This window comes from Coenobita brevimanus, chromosome 62 (genome assembly GCF_032717465.1).
Source record: "Coenobita brevimanus isolate Jiangsu-jjx chromosome 62, ASM3271746v2, whole genome shotgun sequence".
Lineage (NCBI taxonomy): Eukaryota > Metazoa > Arthropoda > Malacostraca > Decapoda > Coenobitidae > Coenobita > Coenobita brevimanus.
The window spans coordinates 27,208,150-27,228,009 of NC_137015.1; the positions used below are offsets into that span (position 1 = coordinate 27,208,150).

At 42.3% G+C, this 19,860-nt stretch overlaps 1 protein-coding gene across 1 annotated transcript in view; it reads right to left on the bottom strand.

Moving 5' to 3' along the window:
- The window catches only part of TRAM (translocating chain-associated membrane protein 1), a 280,665-nt gene that overhangs the window by 229,263 nt on the left and 31,542 nt on the right, over positions 1–19,860 (bottom strand). The window contains exon 2 of the mRNA XM_080275621.1: positions 18,520–18,693. Coding sequence (XP_080131747.1) covers positions 18,520–18,693 — 174 coding nt within the window. The remainder of the gene's footprint in view (positions 1–18,519; positions 18,694–19,860) is intronic.

A 19,860-nucleotide genomic window follows, 5' to 3' on the forward strand; every position in this document is an offset into this window, starting at 1 on the left:
CTTGGCTTACAGGAAACCATTTGGCTTGTCACTCAATGTAAAGCTACCTGTAAAGGAAAGAAAAGCAATAAGTGACAAGAGAGATGGGAGAAATAGGAAGAGAGAACGACGGGCACAGAAAAAGAATGATAAAGGCTAAGAACAGGAGAAAAATTCTGTTACAGTGGAAAATATTTTCAATTATGGAATAACGTGAATAACTGTTTCACTCACTAAATGTTTTTTTTAGGTTTTATGTAGCAGTAGTAGTAGAAGTTTACTGTAGTAGTAGTGATAGTAGTACAGTAGAGTTGAGATTTAAGACAAAGAAACAATGATCTTACAATAACGTGGGCATTTAATTCCTCCCATAATTACTTAATAGCACGGTAATACCACTCATTTGCATGTCAGAAGCTGTAGGAAATGAGTGCGTTTAGGTATTGGATTTCCAGATACAACTAGTGTGTTATGCTTTTGTCGGTCACCGATTGGTTTCCTCGACCCGACCCGACCCGCGTGCCCCATGTCCCATGTCACCTGCCACAGCCTGCCCCAGTGTTGTGTGGACCGTTGCTGTGATGAGAAGTTTATTTGCTTACTTCCTTGCTCCTAATTTCCTCTCAGAACTCTAGGAACGTGGTTCCAAACTAACTTTAGTTATGCCTAAGCACATGAAAGTGCTATCATTTCGTTTCGTTTTTAAAGGCTCCAACATGCATGCATGCGTCAGCCTTGGTCACCTAATGGCAGCTCTCCATGCTGCACGATCCATTGCAGCCTCCCTGTTCAGTCCCTTAACCCTGAGGTCACACTTAATGACCTCGTCCCATGTCTTTCTCGGTCTACCCCTCGTAACCCCACCCCCAATATTAACACTTCTCACCTTCCTCACCCAATTATCATCCCCCATCCTCTCCACATGTCCAAACCATCTCAATCTACCTCTCCTCATCACAACACCAATACACTCCAGTCCCATCCTACCTCTCAACTCTTCCATTGTGAACCCAGCCCCCCTAGACCTTGGACTCAGGGACACACTACACATCCACCTAATCATCGTCATTTCTGTACGTCTGAGCCGGCGAATATCCTCCTCCTTCACTGCCCAGGTCTCACTACCATACAGCATTACACTCCTAACACATGCTGCATACAAAGACCCCTTAGCATGAAGGGAGAGCCCTCTCAATGTCAAGAGAGGCAAGAGCTCCCAGAACTCCTTCCAACCACTTCTCACCCTAGCCACAGAGCTAGCTCCAGCCCCACCTCCAGCACACAACATGTCTCCCAGATAACAAAACTTCCACACACTCAAGAGATTCACCAGCAAGTTCAATTCTTTCACATCTGACAATCTCCACCTGCTCTCCCCGACACGCCGTACACATAAAATCAGCATTATCTCGCAGTCTACCTCTGATACCATTACATTTCTTATGCACCCATTTATCACAAACACCGCACAAGATGGAATTACTTCCCACGCCCTTGTGGCAAACTGCACATGGCCACTCTCCCTCATCTTTGACAATACCACCACCAACCCTAGATATCATCACTTTTGTTTTATCTGCATATACCCTTAAGCCTTTGTGCCCCATACCATCTCTCCACCTCCTAAACTTTTCCTCCGCCTCCCTCTCGTTCTCTGCAATCAACACCAAATCATCAGCATAAAACATCTCCCACGGGAGTCCGTTTCTAAAGTCACATGAGAGGGCTTCAAATACCATGATAAATAACATGGGATTCAAAACTGACCCCTGATGCACACCAACATTCACGGAAAACTCGTCACTCAAATCTCCATTTACTCTTACCTGGGTGTGAGCACCCACATATATAGCCATACCCACCCTAACCAGCCACTCTTCCAAGCCAAGCTTTCTCATTGCCCACTTCACCACCTCTCTAGGGACTCTGTCAAAGGCCTTTTCCAAATCAACAAAAACAAAATGCAGATCCCTTTTCTTCCCAATATATTTTTCCTGAAGCTGCCGAACAATGAATATGGCATCAGTGGTCCCCCTACCTGGCATAAACCCAAACTGCATCTCATCAATATTCACTCTTTCTCTAATCATACTTTCTAAAACTCTCTCCATTACCTTCATTAACTGATCTAAAAGCTTTATACCTCTATAATTTCCTCTTTCCAGGGTATCACCCTTCCCTTTATACACATTTACAATTACACTCTTCAGCCAATCATCTGGGAACACACACTCATAAATAATCCTATTTATCAGGTCGGTGACTAAACTCACCCCTATATCGCCTGAGGCCTACAATATTTCGGCAGTCAACCCAGACACACCTGCTGCCTTCCCCACCTTCATCCTGCCTATTGCCTCTCTCTCAGTAGCTGCATCAATCAAAGGCCATGGGCCAGACACTGGATCTGCTGGCTCCAAACCTTCTCTGTCCCAGTCAATCTCCTCATTCAACAACCAGTTATAATGCTCTCTCCATGCATCTTTAATATCCTCACTGTTCACCACTACCCTTCTTTCATCATTCTTCACACACTGCACACCTATAATATCCCGATTATCCCTCTTCACCTGACGTGCCACCCTAAATATCATATTTTTCTTTTCCCCATGATTTAGGTTATCAAGTAAAAGTCTCTGTGACTCAGACTTTGCCCTGTATACCTCTCTTCTAGCCCTACTCTTGGCAGCCAAATATTCCTCTTTGCTACCACTCTTCTTCCATTCCCGGAAAAGCCTTCTTTTCTCCTTAACTGCAGCTTCTACACCCTCGTCCCACCACCAAGTTACGTCTTGGTGGTTCTCTTGTCCAACCGCATGTTACATCAGTAACTCTCAAGAGATTGTTCTTGAGGGCTCTGTACTGTTCATTAACGCCTCTGTCTACAGCTCCCTGTTCAGCCACCACTCTCCTCAACTCGCTATAGAAGGCATCCCTTACTACTTGGTTTTTCAGCTTCCATATTTTCCTCCTAGGTACACAAGTCCTCTTTTTCATCACTCGTTCTTTAAACACCATATCACAAATCAGTAGTTTGTGCTGCCGCACACACTCCTCACATCCTATAACTTTAACATCCCTCACTAACCTCCTATCGGCCCTCCTAACCAGAAAATAATCTATCTGACTGCTATTTCCCCCAGACTCATATGTAATTAACCTACTGCCTCTTTTCCTAAAATATGTGTTGCACACAATCATGTCCATTGCCTCCCCAAACTCGAGCATCCTTTCCCCTTCTGCATTCCTTATACCATATGCACATCCCCCATGCACTCCTTCATAACCTTGTGCTGCTTCACCTACATGACCATTTAAGTTCCCTCCCAAAACCACTATCTCATCATCCCGCACCCCACCCACTACATGCATTAAATCATCCCAAAATCTATCTTTCTCTGCTTCATCCAATCCTGCCTGTGGAGCATATGCTGATGTAAACGCAACTATCCTTCTACCGAACAGAATTTTCACTACCAATATCCTATCGCTTACTCTCATAACATTCACAACATATTCCACCCATTTCTCCGCAACCATCACACCAACACCTCCATATCCGTCTGTCCCTCCCCCCCCCGCCAAAACAACTTATAGCAACAGTCCTTCCCAACGATCTTTCTGGCTGATCCACCCCTGTACCGGACTTCCTGCAAACACGCCACATCCACCCACCTCCTACTGAATGCCTCAACGACTTCCCCCGCTCTTCTCCTCAAACTTTCCACACTCCATGAACCCACCCTCACCCCCCTGGGTGATTTACTGTCCTCAGGCTTGCTTTGAAACTTTTTCTTGTGTTTTGTCATATTCAGTATTAATAAAGGGGGATAGACATACCACAGGCCCCACTCACTGCACAGTCCCAGGTCCAGGCAATGGATCTGGGACCCCTAGCCCACCAGCTTACCAGTGGCTGTGGTAGTGGCCTCAGGGCACCCTGCCAGGACAGCTGCCGGGACACCCTCCAAGCGCGCCTTGGCACAGCAACTATCCTGCCATTATACACCCACTGATAGGGCAGCCTCCTGGGGCGCTACTCCCAGGTTCGGGCCCCTCTCTATTGGGTGGAAGCAGCAGCCTGGGAACCGCAATGCCCTGTACCCTCTGGCACAGGCCTGAGCCCCATCTCGCCCTGGACCCACGATCTATGCCAGCGGAACCCCCGTCACGCCTCCCCCCAGAAGTCCACCACTAGGTAGCTGGGGCAAAGTTTTCTGGCCACATGCCCTTGCTGGCGCCAACCCCTGTAACGTAGTGAGATCTGTTGTGTGAAAAGTAAAGTGCATGTGGTGTAGTGCATAGGATAGTTAGAGGAAATGTTTGGGAGAGTATGCTGGTCTACTCTCCATGTTACTGTCACACTGAAAAGGTCAGCAAAGGGTGATGGTTAGATAGCTAGTGAAACAGGAGCTCCAGCTCTCCCTATCACCAGCATTCCCATTCCCCTTGGGAGTACCACCCTGTTCGGCCCGTGCTACGGCCTCCTCCACAAGAAAGCATTTATTCTAAATGAATACGTAAAATTGTTGGATGAAGTGGCGTGTGCTGTGGTGGAGCTTAAATGCAAACGATCTGACAAAAAAGGAGTCGGGTGTATTTACGATGTGGATATTTTTTTTTGTTGGAAAAAAAAAAAAGTTAATGATGAAGAGGCCATAAACTTCGTGTTTTCATCTTTAGTGCAACGTGAAAAAAAAAAAAAAAAAAAAAGTAAAGAAAAAAGGTTTTGTGTCTGATCTTTGTTATGAACTGACTGTCTTTGGTCGAAAAAATTCGGATCTTACAACATGTGAAGACACTACGGCTGGTAGTATTAAACAACCTCTTCTTCCCGCAAAGCATCTTCGTGAAGAGGCACTTCCCAGTTTGGTACCTTTAAACCCCGGCCGAACAGCCTCTTCCCAGAAGGAGACTACAGAAGGGTTGGTATGCTGCGGGGGTGCTCTCTGCGAGAGAAATCGTGTGATATGGTACACCGGTGGAACGCATGTTTGCCGTCATCTGTCTTATGTTTAAGCTCTCGTGTGATATATTGCGAAAATAATATGCTAAATCTGATAAACAACGTCTCTGAATCAGTCCAATGATAGGAAATAGTTTAAATACTTGACACTTTAATACTTGAGAGGGGGTCCAATGGTGGTTAGGATTACAGCAACTAGAATTTAGCGGTTTTGTTGGGTGGTTCAGGTAGGTTAGAAATAGGTTAGTTTAGATCAGGTCAGGTTATCTAACTGACTTGTACACCATTCCACTTTTCATTACTGTGTTCAGAAAGGTAAGCACATGGTATAATTTAAGGCAGTGATTAGGATTACGGCAGTTAGAATTTAGCGGTGACTTCTGTAATCCTAACTACGGTAAGAATTACGGCAGTTAGAATTAAGTTGTTTGGTTTGGTGGTTCAGTTAAGTTAGAAATAGGTTTGGTTAGGTCAGGTTAGGTCAGTTTTAGTCAGGTTAGGTTAATACTGCTTCAGTTCAGCTTCACCCACTAGAATTTAGTCAAGATGTTTGTTTTTTCTGCTGTGTTAGAAATATGTTAGGTTAGGTTAGGTTACTTAGGTTAAGTTATGGCTACCGTAAAAAGGAAGTGATTAAGATTACGGCAGCTAGAATTTAGCGGCGATAGTAGTAATCTAACCACGGCCTTAAATATACCACATGCTTGCCTTTCTGAAGACAGTAGTGAAAAGTGGAATGGTTTACAAGTCTGTTACATGAAGTGCTCTCGGAAATAAGCTGTGAAGTTGCCTGGATCACCACTGTATGAGACACAGGTAACTTGGGAATGATAGAAGTCAACGACTGGGCTGTGCGCATGTAGCAGTCACTGAGCTCTATAGTGGAAGAAGTAGTTTGATCGTAAATGGGTAGCACCAGTCTCCTAAAAATCTATAAATAAAGATAGTATCACACACAAAAAAATGATAACAAACATTTAAAAAATTGCAAATGCATTTCGAGAATGGAAAGGTACTAACTAGTTACATAAATATGACATCAGTATAAAAAAAGATACGAAGATATTTGGGAAGAGGCGGGTGATGCTCCTGCTTCATATTCCAGTACTTTCAACCCCGAGAGATCTCTTCGCGCGCCGTACGAGGAACCTCTTCGCTTTAAAACTAAGGCTGGCGCGACGAAGAGCTTGCTTGTGCGAAGAGGTAGTTTAATACTACCAGCCAACGTGTTGACAAATAGTTTGGTAAGATAATTATGCGAGTTCAGTTCTTGTGATTTATACTGTCATACAAATTATACTGCTTGGCTGACCTGTTTATTATTCACGATTACTGCATTCGTGTGTACCTGAGAAGTGAGAAATACACAATCACTCTACGCTGACGACTTCTTTATAGCTTTTTTTCCCCTTTATTGCTGATGACTAATGGTTTTCAAATATAGTTTCACACTGCATTTTTTTTTTTTAATAAGCGCCGAAAGTGATTCCTGGAGAAATATGCATGATGCTAGGTGGCCATTATTCACATGTTGTTTAGGTAAAAAGTTTTTGCTTGGTTGGTAATGAGGACTTTCAAGAGGCTTAGTGGCAATCCTTGGTGATTAGAATTTTTATGGGGAGTATTAGAGTGCAAAACTAATCAGTTTGGTTGGGTTAGCATGCAGCATGCACTGATGTGTCCTGTCGGTGAGATCATATGTAAACACACTGTCTTGGGTGTCTTATGGCAGACATACAGGTATTTGTAATAATCTATCTTTAAATACATTTATAACAAAAAATATGAGACTCCAAGAACCTAACCCCCTATTTTACATGTAAATAAGTGTCATGTTTTAATGCGAAATTGATTTTGCACGAGGTTCTGCATAACCTATCTCGTGTTGTATGAAGACTCTACTGTACTGTAGTAGTAGTCATAGTTGTGGTAGTTGTAGTAGCAGTTGTGGTAGTGGTAGCAGTTGTGGTAGTGGTAGTTGTAGTACATGTAGTTGTAGTAGTGGTAGTTATAGTAGTTGTAGCAGTAGTAATAGTTGTAGTAGTGATAGCTGTAGTAGCTACTAATAGTGGTAGTAGTATTTGTAATAGCTGTTGTAATACCCAGACTTCTAGTGGCATAGCGGTACTAGAATTGGGCGACAATGCAAGCCAAATATACATCATATGTGTGTGTATTCTTACCTAATTGTATCTTTACAGGAATGAGTCAAGCTCGTACTGTCCCGTGTCTTAAACCACATTTATCGTACATATCCTTAAATTTATGAATTGTTTTGGCACACACTATTTCATTTGGTAGTGCATTCCACTGATAAATTGCTCTATTTGGGAAACTAAATTTCCTTACGTCTTTACCGCCTCTCTTTTTATGCAGTTTTTTGCAGTGTTCTCTTGCTGATGTATCTCCATAGGTTATGTAATCATTTATGTCTATATTCTCCTTCCCTGATATGCATTTATATATCATAATCATGTCTCCTCTCTTCCTTCTGTCCTGTACTGTAGGCAGATTCAGTTTTTCTAGTCTTTCTTCGTATCTTAGATCCCTTAAGCTTGGCACCCATCTTGTAGCGGCCCTTTGAACTTTTTCAATCTTATCTATTTGTTTTTTGAGATGAGGACTCCAGACTGCTGATGCATATTCCAGGGTTGGTCTGATGAATGATGTTATTATCTTTCTTAGCATGTCTTCGTTTATGTATGAGAATGCTCTTCTCATATTTGCAAGCAATAGATACATGTTCCGTACCTTCTCACTGATGTGGTCAGCCGGAGATAGTCTATTATTAATAATCACACCTAGGTCCTTCTCTCTTTCTGATGTGTGTAGGGTTCTATTTCCTAACTTATAATCCAATCAGGTCTTTTTCCACTTTTACCAAACTTGATTACATGACACCTGTCCACACTGAATTCCACTTGCCATGTATTATTCCATTCATGAAGTTTATTTAATTCTTCTTGTAGCTCTTTACAAGAGTCTGCATTAGTAACTGACCTTTGTATTTTTGCATCATTGGCAAACATATTTAGATAGCTTTCATTTCCAATGTTGCTATCTTTCTCATTTATATACGATAAAAACATGATTGGTGCCAGCACTGAGCCCTGTGGAACTCTGCTAGTCACTTCTCCCCATGATGAGTAATTTTCCCTTAGTACTGTTCTCTTTTCTCTTTTTTTTTGAGAAAATCTTGCATCCAACAATACAGTTTGCCTCGAATTCCTCCTTGATGGTACAGGTTCCATAAAAGCCTTTGGTGCAGTACTCTGTCAAATGCTTTCTTAAAATCTAAATAGATACTGTCCACCCATCCTTCTCTTTTCTGTAATGTTTCTGTTACTCCATCATAGTAGTTCAACAGATTAGTAACACAAGATTTTCCTTTTCTGAAACCAAACTTTCTTCCTGTTATCATATTGTGTTCTTCTAGATGATTTACCCAAACTTTTCTTATCAGTTTTTCTAATACCTTGCTACTGGTTAGTGATGCTAGTCGGTAGTTAAGTGGATTTTGTCTATTTCCTTTCTTGAATAAGGGAACAATGTTTGCTTTCTTCCAAATATCAGGTAGTTTACCTTGTCCCAAGGATTCCTTGAAAATAAAAAATAATGGTTTACTTAACTCCTTTGCACATTCATGTAGCACCCAGCATGAAATTTCATCAGGACCATTTACTATTCCTTTGTCTAATTTACTTAGCTCCTCCTGTATTTCTTTTTCTGATATTTGTATACCTGGTAATATGTGTGGGCATGCCTGTTCCAGATCATCCCTCTAAAAATTATTTTATTCTGTAAAAACATACTGGAAAATCTTGTTTAGTGGTTCACAAATATCCGTCTCTTGTGTATAGGTGATCTCCTCATCCGTATTGGATTGTATTTTATCTTTTACTTTGGTTGCTTGAGGGTGCGAAAGTTGATGTATGTGGAGTAACTTAAACTAAATGGGGAGGTGAGAGTGTGAGAGAATGGAAGTATGCATGGGGTATATGTGCAGGAGTAGGTGAGAATGAGAGGGCAAAAGAAGGAGTGTGTATAGTTGTGAGTAAAAGATGGAAGAAGAACAGAAGAGAGTATGGATCAGTTGGGTCAAGGATTGTGTGGGTAAGATTGAAAGTTGGAATACAAATGTGGGTGATTGTCTGCAAGTATGCGCCAACGCAAGATCGTGAAAGCAGAGTGAGAGAAGAGTTCTGGACAAATGTGGAAGTGTGCATGGAAAAGTTTGGAAGGAATGAGAGAGTGTTTTTGATCAGCGATATGAATGGTAAAGTAGGGAATGTGCAGGTGCATGGAATAGTTGGTGAGTGGGGTGTGCCTGCTGACGCAGATGAGAATGGCAGTGCGTTAGTGGACATTTGTGGTGGGAGGGGGTTGGTGATAGCCAATACCCTCTTCAGGCATAAAATGATCCACAGGTATTCATGGCGAGTGATGAGAAGGGTGGGTGGTGAACTGAATGAAAGGAAAGCAATGATTGATTATGTGTGTGGGGATGAAAGGATGCGAAGATGTGTAATGGATGCAAGAGCTTATAGAGGTTGGGGGAGTGGACTTTCTGACCACTAATTGGTGGTGGCCAGGATCAAGATCTAAATAAGATGGAGAAATAGAAGAAGGGAAGGACAGGAAAAAGGAGTATTTGCAAGGTGAGTGGAAAGGTTACAAGAGGATGAGAAAATGGCAAAATATAAGAGAGAAGTGGAGGAACGACTGGGCAAATATGAATTGGAACAGATGGGGTCGTGGAAGGTGTGTGCAGGATATTCACAGAAGAAAAATGTGCAACATGTGATAAGGTGTGTGGGATAAAGAGAAGACGGAGGGGTGTGCAAGGAACTGCATGGTGGAATGAAGAGGTGAGACAAGTTGTGGCACAAAAGAAGAAAGCATACAATGAATGGATGAGAAATAGGGGTGTGGAAGAAGTTGAGAGGTGGAAGAGAGAGTTATTTGTAGAAAGAAAGAGAGAGATGAAAAGATTAGTAAGAATAAGAAGAGAGTGGATGAGGAATTAGGAATGAATATGAGTGTAAAGTGCAGGGACTGTGTGAAAATATTCTGGAAAGAGGTGAAGAGAATAAGACAGGGTGGAAGTAAAGTTAGCTGGGGAGTGTAAGATAAAAATGGTAGATTACTAGTGGAGATGGGAGAAAAAATGGGCAGATGGAGAGAACACTTTAAGGAACTGTTGAACATACAGGAAGGAAGTAATGCGAGTATAAGTGGCTGGGGAATGGCTGGGAGAAGAGAGGTGAGAAAATTAGAAGAAATCAGTAGGATAGAAGTTGTGGAAGCAATGAAGAAAGTTAAATTGGGGAAAGCCCCAGGAGTTGATAGAGTGTATGGTGAAATGCTGAAGCATGGGGGAGAGATAGTAGTAGAATGGATGTGGAAGATGTGCAGATTGGCCTGGGAGGAAGATAGAGTCCCGGAGGAGTGGAAGTCAGGTATAATTATTCCCTTGTACAAAGGAAAAGGGGAAAAAGAAGTGTGTGGTAATCATAGGGGCAATTGTCTTCTTACTGTAAAAGGAAAAGTGTATGGTAGGATACTTGACAGTTAGAGAGAGAACAGAGGAATTAGTTGGAGAAGAACAGGGAGGCTTTAGGAAGGGAGGAGGCTGTATAGATCAGATATTCATTCTTAGATCTTTAGTGGAAAAGTTTCTAGAGAAGGGAAAGATGTTGTATGCGGCGTTCATGGATTTGGAGAAAGCATATGACACGGTGGATAGACAAGGATTGTGGAAAGTATTAAGAATATATGGAGTAGATGGGAAGTTGTTGAATGATGTGAAGAGTATGTATGATGGTGCTAAGGCTGCAGTTCGTGTGGATGGTGAACTGAGTGAATTTTTCTCTTTGAAGGTTGGGTTGAAACAGTGATGTGTCATGTCTCCATGGTTGTTCAATCTGTACATGGATGGGGTAATAAAAGAGGTACAAGGTAGAGTAGTGGATGTTGGAGTGGCCCTGGTGAGAGAGGCTAGTGTTTGGAAACTCCCTGTTCTGTTGTTTGCAGATGATACTGTGTTGTTGAGTGAAGACGAAGGGGAGCTGCAAGGCTTGGTGGATGAATTTGGGAGAGTGTGTAAGAAATGGAATCTAAAGGTGAATGTAGGGAAGAGTAAAGTGATGGTCTTTGAGAGAGGTGACGTCAGTGAATATACAGCAAGGTTGGATGGTGAGGAATTGGAAAATGTGAGCACATTTAAGTACTTGGGTAGTGTGATGAGTAAGGATGGAGGTTTGGAGGGTGAAGTGCTTGAAAGGGTACAGCAGGGAAGAAAGGTTGTTGGTTCCTTGAAACCAGTGATAAGAAACAGGGAAGTGAGCATGGAAGTGAAAAAGTTACTACATGACACTACTGTGATACCAACTCTAACGTATGGAAGTGAAGCTTGGACGTTGTTGGAAGGACACAAGTCAAGAGTGAGAGCAGTGGAAATGAGTTATTTAAAAGGAGCCTGTGGAGTCACATGGAGAGACAGGCTGACAAATGAGGACATAAAGAAGCATTGTGGTGTGGATGTGGATGTGATAGGAAGTGTAGGAGGAATACACTGAGGTGGTTTGACCATGTGGAGAGAATGGAGGGTGAAAGACTGATGAAGAAAGTGTATGTGAGTGAGGTGGAGGGGGGGAGAGGGAGGGGGAGGCCGAGGATAAGATGGAGGGATGGGGTGGCGAGGTATATGAGAGAGGGGGGTGTAAGTTGGGAACACGGCAGTGAAATGGCGGAGGACAGGGCAACGTGGAGGCGAATTGTTTGTGGCCACCCCGAACAGGACTGAGACATCTGGTAATAGACAGATAGATAGACTTTGGTTTTGCTTCTGATGTAGCTGTAAAACAGCTTCGGTTGATTTACTATGATATCCTCCTCAAACTGTATTTGGGCTTCCCTCCTCCTCAAACTGTTTTTGGGCTTCCCTCCTTATTCTTGTATGATCGTTTCTTGCCTGTTTATAGTTGTTATATGCCCTTCACTATTGTGTCTTCTGTATCTATTCCACAACAAATCTCTTTCTTCTATTGATTTTTTACATTCTGTATTGAACCATTTCTTTATTTTCTTTCCTGCTTCTTTGTGCTGTGGAATGTACTTCTGGACTCCTATTTCATAAAGTTCACAGAATTTTTTATATACAGCATTTAACCCCTAATGCGCGGCCATCGACAGCCAACCCCCCCCGGGTGGCGGCGTTTGATCACGGTCTGAGTACCTGTAGGAAAATATTAGCCAAAAATCAGAGATTAACCCTAGAACATTATACTTGGTACGGCAGATAGTACTCACATTCAGCTTTCTCCAGAGACAGGTGTTGAGCCTTCGTGGACTACCCAAGGACTTGTGGAGACTTGCAAAGTTGGGTAACAAAATCTTCACTTTCACACCTCCAGCAACCCGGTTTCCCCTCTACCACAGCCTCATTCTGTCACAGTAAACTTCATACTACAACGTACAGGTAGTTTGGAATCCGTATTTGTACAATAAGCACTGAAAATAAGGCTAAAATCAACGAAGCGTACAGCCGACATGCAGCACGGCGGCGGTCTTCCCGTCACTCAACAAACATTTCCATTTTCACAGCTAAAAACACACATACTATATTATTTTCAATCATATTACTTCCCAAAAGATCACCGCAGCGCGCTTTTTATTCTGCCTTACGCCCGTCACTTTATTCTCGTTCCTGTCGGCCGCTCGCACTGACTTGGAAGAGCTAGAACTCGCCATACTGTCACTTTGAAAGCCTGCGGTAAACTGATGCTAAACAGGGGCAAACCGTGCGAAAAAAAGCTAGTGTTACAATTCGGGAAACAAGCGTTTCCTATTAGCATAAACTGCTTGTGAGAGGAGAGCGCAGATTTACAGTTCTGAGCAGTCAGAGCGCTGTCATGTATCACAGCCAGACTGGCCGGGCAGTGGTGGGGGGGGGAGGGGGGAAAAACGCGATACTTGGCAACAACGGAGGTCAGTAGTACAAAGGTAAAGTATGCTAATTGTAGCTAAAGGGTGGTGGTACTGATAGACAATACCAGCTGGAACATCCTTGCCCGCGTTTATTCAAAGTTAACTCGAATCGCAAACGCGACGCTCCGCCGTTAGGTCCTTTTCGGCGAGCGTCGCAAATGCGACGCCCCGCGTTTTAGGGGTTAAATCTTGTCATCTAAACTCCTTTTCCCAATCAGTTTTTAAGAAGTACTTCTTTAGGTCATAATAGTGTCCTTCTTCATAATTTAGGCTCTTTTTGTAACTTTCATTGCTGTTAACTATGTCATATGCAATCCTGAAGTTGCAATTTAGTACTGCATGGTCGCTTTTGCAAAACAGAGTGATACATTAAACAGTCAATATCGTTTTCTTATCTGCTAATTATAAGATCTAGCACTGAGGGTGCATCGAGTCCTCTTTCTCTGGTGCTTTCCCTTACATGTTGCGTTAGGAAAAACTCCTGCACGAGATCCAGGAGCTTTTGGTCCCAACAGGTTTCTTGGCTTATTATATCTAGAATATTCCAATTTATATTTGTAGTAAAATCTCCAGTTAGTATAATTCTTTCTGATTTCTCTTCCATTCTATGTAGTAATGCTCTTAAACTCTGACTTGTATTCTGCCAGATTCTCATATCGCCTCTTTCCCATGTGATTGATCTGGGTGGCATGTACAAATTGGCTACAATTACTTTCCCTTCAGCTGTATTGATCTCTACTGCAATCAGTTCTACTTGTGAGGGTATATCTGGTTCTATTTCTTTGACTTTGAGATTTTTCTTTGTTAATATTATAATTCCTCCTCCTTTTTTTAAGTTCCTATCTCTTCTCCCTATATTGTATTCCCCTAAGTTTAGGATGTCATTTGATATCCTTGGTGTTAATTTTGTTTCACTTAGGCATATTATATATGGTTCATTTTCTCTGATATAATCATTCATCTCTAATAATTTAGATACTATTCCATCCACATTTGAGTACTGTACCCTCGCGTCCAACACGGCAATATTGTCATGCATGGGTCATGTGTTGGACTAACAACAGAGCTTATGGGGAAAAATGAATTATGTCAGCAACCCTAGGAAAAGTCACCCTAAATACCTGCCATATACCTATACATATATTGGTACTGTTGTAATTATAATAAATGGTACTGTGCTATGAATAATAACTAACCTTTTAGGATAGTGTTGGTGGGCTTGCTGGGAATGGAAGATGGTATCCAAGGCCGTAGGTAGTCCTACTGGGTCCCCAGAGGATGGCTGCTGGCGTCACTAGTGGGTAATGGCTGTTGCTCCTCATCAACCTCCCTCATAAATCCTTCGAAATCACACTCAGAATCACTATCTTCGTCCACAGCCATGGAAGGTCCTGCTTCTGCCTGTCCTAGCACTCTGTAATCCTCGGCAAATGGCATGCTTCTCACACTGTTGCCAGAGCCCCGTCTCGTGACTGTGGAAAGTGATTGCTGTCGCTGACTTGGTAGAGAATAAGGAGAAGCAACTTTGTTTATAAACTGGTACACACGCTGATGAGAAGGGTTTCAAAACGATTGACATTTAGTATAAAATATTAATATGTATTCAGTGTCAGGCTAAATGTTCAATGCTGTAGTACGATACATTCTCTGTCGAGTCGCCTGGGTTTTGGTCACACTGTTTTGCCCTTCGTATCCTCGGCAGCAATCCATCCAGATGAATTCCAAATGCCCGTGGTATCGTCGGCAATTTTACCACGTTACCATTCCGATTTACCATCGTATCCTCGGCAAACCTGGTATGAAGTGCCGTGTGATAGCCTTCAGCTGCCAGGATCTTGTCTTAGTTTGTTATGGTCCTCACATTGGCTTCATTCATGTCGTAGGCCTTGGCAATGTCGACTTTCCTCTCCTCTTTCTTCTTCCTCTCGATCCTTTCTAGCTTGGTGGCCTGAGGGAGGTGCCGACGCTTCTTGGGGTTTTCAGAAGGCTTCCTAGGCATCGTGAGCAGGGTAAAATGCAGTAACAAGGGCAGAAAATGCAGCAAGAAAAAAGCACCTTCCAATGCAATTATGCGACTGAGTGGCGCTGTGGCGGGAGAAATTTAAACATCACGTGACACCAGAAGCATTTTTAATTGGGCAGCATCACGATCACGGCACGATAGCGGGCGGGGAAGGCTACTTGATCAGAAGTTTTCATTGGCTATCATCATCATGGGAATGTCCAGTATGACCGTGTTGGACCGGGGGTGATCGTGCTAGAATTGAACTCTGCGGATTTCGCCCACTTCTCAGAGCTCTGTGTGTGTTATGCTAACACACTCGTGTTGCAGTAATTAAATCGTATTAAATAATAATAATTATTTGCTCTCTGTGCTGGACCTGAATCGTGCTGGACTAACGCGTGTTGGACGCGAGGGTACTGTACATAAACTCAATCATCTCATTTACATACTTGTCATGACTTGGTTTTACCACCTTCCTCATTTTTATTCCCTCCTGTTTATGCCACTTTCGAACCAGCAAACCGATTACTTTGATAAAAAAAAAATTTATTCTCCTCCTCCTCTGATCTTCCCTCGTGTGTGTGTGTGTGTGTGTGTGTGTGTGTGTAAGGCAGTGGTAGTGACCAATGGTGAGGCGAGCAAGTGCACATGCCTATACCTGAGGTAGCCTGCCTCAAGGTCATTGCTATTGTTACCAGACTTACAGCAGCACTCCCATCATATTTTTGAAAAATGTACATGGAAATGGTGTTTGTGGTGGATTGTTGTCTTCTGGAAGTGTTATTATTGTGAAACGCTATTATAAACCTTAGCTGTGTCACAGAACATCTGCCATGCATATGGATACTGGCAAAAAAACAAAAATTGCACCCATTCCCCACTCACTCTCTGACTACATGCCCTCCACGGAGAATTTGGGGCCATCAGCTTAAGTTGAAAGATTGGTGAGTTTTACGACACTCAGTTTTTTATTTCTGGTTAACCCTTTCCCACACTATGACGCAATGCGAGTCATAGTCCTTGCAATTTGAAAAGAGTAACCAATGACGCAACTTCCTAATAAATAATCGTAGAAACTTTTCCTGTGGCTGAAAGTGCGTCAAATTTTGGTGAGTCAAAGGTGAGGGTGGCCTGGTCTGAGGGAAATATATGGCAACACCCACCAGCTTATTGCTAGGAAATGCGGACTACTTTTAGCTCAATGTCCTCTCGGCAGTCAGCCTAGGAGGGTGTGTGAACGTGCAGCCAGCCTTTTTATTCTTCATTTTCTATTACCGCACCATCCATACCTTACGTGTATTATGATGATAGTAATATATATATAGTGCAGTGTGCTTGTGAAGAAGGTTTATAAGTGTTTCTTATATATTTTCAGAGAAATCCAAATTTGAAATTTCGTACCCGATTTTGACTGTTCCCCTCCTATACACTGAAGCTATGATGGCAGGCAAAGGCTTATCAGAGGAGAAGTATTTGATATACTTGATTAATGGGACAGAAAGTGAAGACTCTAGTGACAGTGAATGTCATAGTGAATCTGGTGAGGAGGAGAGAGTGAGGGAGAGGAAAGGGAGAGCAAAATCTTCCCCCAGGGGAAAAGATAAACGCAGCCCGCGGTCAAGGCCACGGCAATTAGCACTACAGGCAGTAGCACCATCATCACTACCACTCCTACCACCACTGGTCTTACCACTGCTACCACTCCTATCACCACCGCCACCACGTTATCAGTGCCACCACTCCTATCACCACTGATATATAACCACTGCTGTCACCCCACACTCACACACAGGCTGTGATTGTACCTTTCCTCCTCTCTGCAACTCAATCTCCTCTCATGAAACACTACAACACTACTCGAGGATGAAAGTAACCAGCTTATTTGTCTAGTTTTTATGCTATTGTATTGTAAGGTATAAAATGTGTTTACCATATACTCTCACAGAGAAAATGTGGTGCAATTAATTGCTATTCTCTCAGTAATTTTACTTGTAAAGTATAGGTTGCATCAAAAATCCGAAGAAAGCATCATCAAGCTGATGATTTCTCATGCATATGTTTGTAAAGCAAAGTAACCTATGTGTGCAAATAATTAGTTTGGGAAAAGTTCCGAAAGACGGAAATACTCAGCCTACAGGACAGAGCGCATGTGCTGTTACCGCACCCAACCCATTGTAACTTTTCAAAATTCATTTTCTCAATAACAATAAGGGTTACAACACTGTGAATTATATCATGGGCTGCCTTAACCTTTGGGCTACAAAACTAGATATAATTTACATACTGTATATGTTTGTTACAGCGTCACTAATAACATACGATATAATAAATCAGAAGTTTTGGGGCAATTTTCATAGTTGTTTTTCGATTTACTCAAAAACTAGTAGACATATCATATCGCAACCAAGCTCATTTGAAAGCTTGTGAAATTCTGCATATAGACATGTCCTTGGCAAATGCGTGTCACGGGAACAATTTTTCACAGTGATGTTGGAAAATTGTTGGAAGCTAGTTTTCACCTGAATAATGTTTATTCTCATTTCATTTCTGTATCTTTATTCATCTGTTTTATGTTTTTTTTGTTGCTTATTTGATAGTATAAACATCAGCAAAGATGATGGGATACAATTAATAACAATATTAGCATTTTCTGGGGGTAAATTTGGCCGTAGAATTTTTTTCCTTTCCTCGCAAGCGGAGGCAGCCTGGGTGGGGTTTTGGTTCCATTGGGGGCATGATAACTTATTGGAAACTTATGGTGCATGAGAGGTTTAAGTATTAGCAGAGACATAAAGGTTTAAAAATAGACAATTTTCTCAGAAATGCCCAGCTGGGAGAAGGGTTGGCGGGACTATACACTGGACACGATGGGTTACACAATGGTACATCCAACATATCTAATCCAACATGTCTCCTGTAAGAAGATCCTCAGAAAATACCAACAGCAGGAATAAAATAAAAAATATATATCTGACAATGGATGCTGCGATCCATAACTCAAAGAAAAAATGATTATAAGATGCCAATAAAACATTGTGGACTGGAATGAACTATTAATGGTTCAATAATGGTAAATCTCACTCCTATTGTGTTTTCATCCATTCCAGAATATTTATATTTTCTGTTCCCTAAACAACCCACCCTGTTTGGGTCTACAGATGTTCTGAGAAAGGTCACTTCTAAAGCCTAAAATCAGAACGTCCACCATCACTCACTCTTGGGTGTCAAACCATGTAAGAGTACTAGTAGAAATACACTTATGTAAGAGTCTCTTCACCTCCATATTAACCATTCTACCCTTCAAAATGCTATTAAATCCTCCAATTATTCTTCTCCCTTGAAGTGATCTCTCAATCTCACACTATTTTATTATGCTTAAACAATACAGTCCACAGAATGATACAAAAAACTACCTTATTAATATTTCATTTTTAGTTACTGAAATACTCTACATATTTCAAAAATTTTCATCCAGTATTAGCCTAAAGAATGCAGAACATAGTGTGAATAATTTTAAAGACTTAATAATATAATGCATCCTTCTGACTGCCATATAACCTTACATGAACCCAATACTCACATCAAGCACATACTCCTGAATAATTGCATGCATGACTATTGATATAAGGCAGTAGAAAAAGATAGCAGCTGGGTCCCGGCTGCCATAGGTGTATGTCATGGGGGTCTCTGGAGTCTCGGCTTCAGTTGCATTGTGTTGCACTGCAATGAACACTGACGCCAGAGGAGCTGTTGCCTGTGGAAAGAAGGGTATGGTAGTTAAACTAGAGCACTGTATGTCTACATTACCTACTGACTGCCTGGCATCGATTCTGTAAAATGGAGCCCTAACAAGCATACTGCCAAGCATTTATGTTTGTTACAAACAGTCCCTCCTCTCACCACCACATCAAATGGAAGTGAATGGGTAGAAATCTGGGAGGCTGACCTGAGGTGAGTGGACAGGGGTGAAAGGCTACAGAGGTGGGTGGTGAAGCCACCGTAAGGTAAGGTAACACACCCTGCAAAAATAGTGGGGAAAGAGGTCTGGATGTTGGTGACAATTACAGTGACAATAATATTACAATAGCTATCTGGTCTTTTGTCTGTTAAGAACATCACATGTGTAGGCACAATATAACAGAATACTATATGTAAGTACAGTATGTAACTATAGCTATAGGTAACAATATGTAAAACAGATGGTTATGGCTGAGTTCTCCAGGAAGACACAACTAAACATCCCCTTACCCAAGACTAATCAAGAATGCCAAACACTTTTGATCATGTGCCAGAAACGTGACAGACACATACTGTGCAATGAGTCCTTCAAATACGAAAACTCGAAGTACGAATTTCTGATGGTACGAAAGCGATAAATGTAGGACAAATTTCACAATGCGAAAGTATCTGTCTCAATGGTACGAAAAACAATACGAGAGGAAATAAAAAAAATTCAAAATGGGCGTGCTGCACAGCGCCATGCTCGCTTGTGGTGAGAAAACAAACTAACCCGTCTCTGGTAAACACATTTTCGCGCGCGCTTCCCAGACGAGTCACGTCCGTTCTCTCCTCTCAGCTTCACTGTACGTTACGCTGTTTTTCGCTGTTCTTCACCGTTTCGTATTTTCACCATGCCTCCCAAGCGCCCTGCATCATCTCCAGCATCCAGGGAACCAGGTGCAAAGAAGAAACAGCATCATACTCTCACTCTTGAGAGGAAATTGGAGATAATAATAAGCCACAAGGAGGGGCAGGGAGTCTCGGAGATTGGGCGAGCTTTAGGCTTTGCACCATCAACCGTTGGGACTGTGACGAAGAAAAAGGAAATGTACAAGAAGATGGCCACCTCCTCCTCTTCATCTTCAGCCGCCTGCCAAACCACGAGGACCCGCAGCGTTCGCATGGACTTGCATCTCCCCCT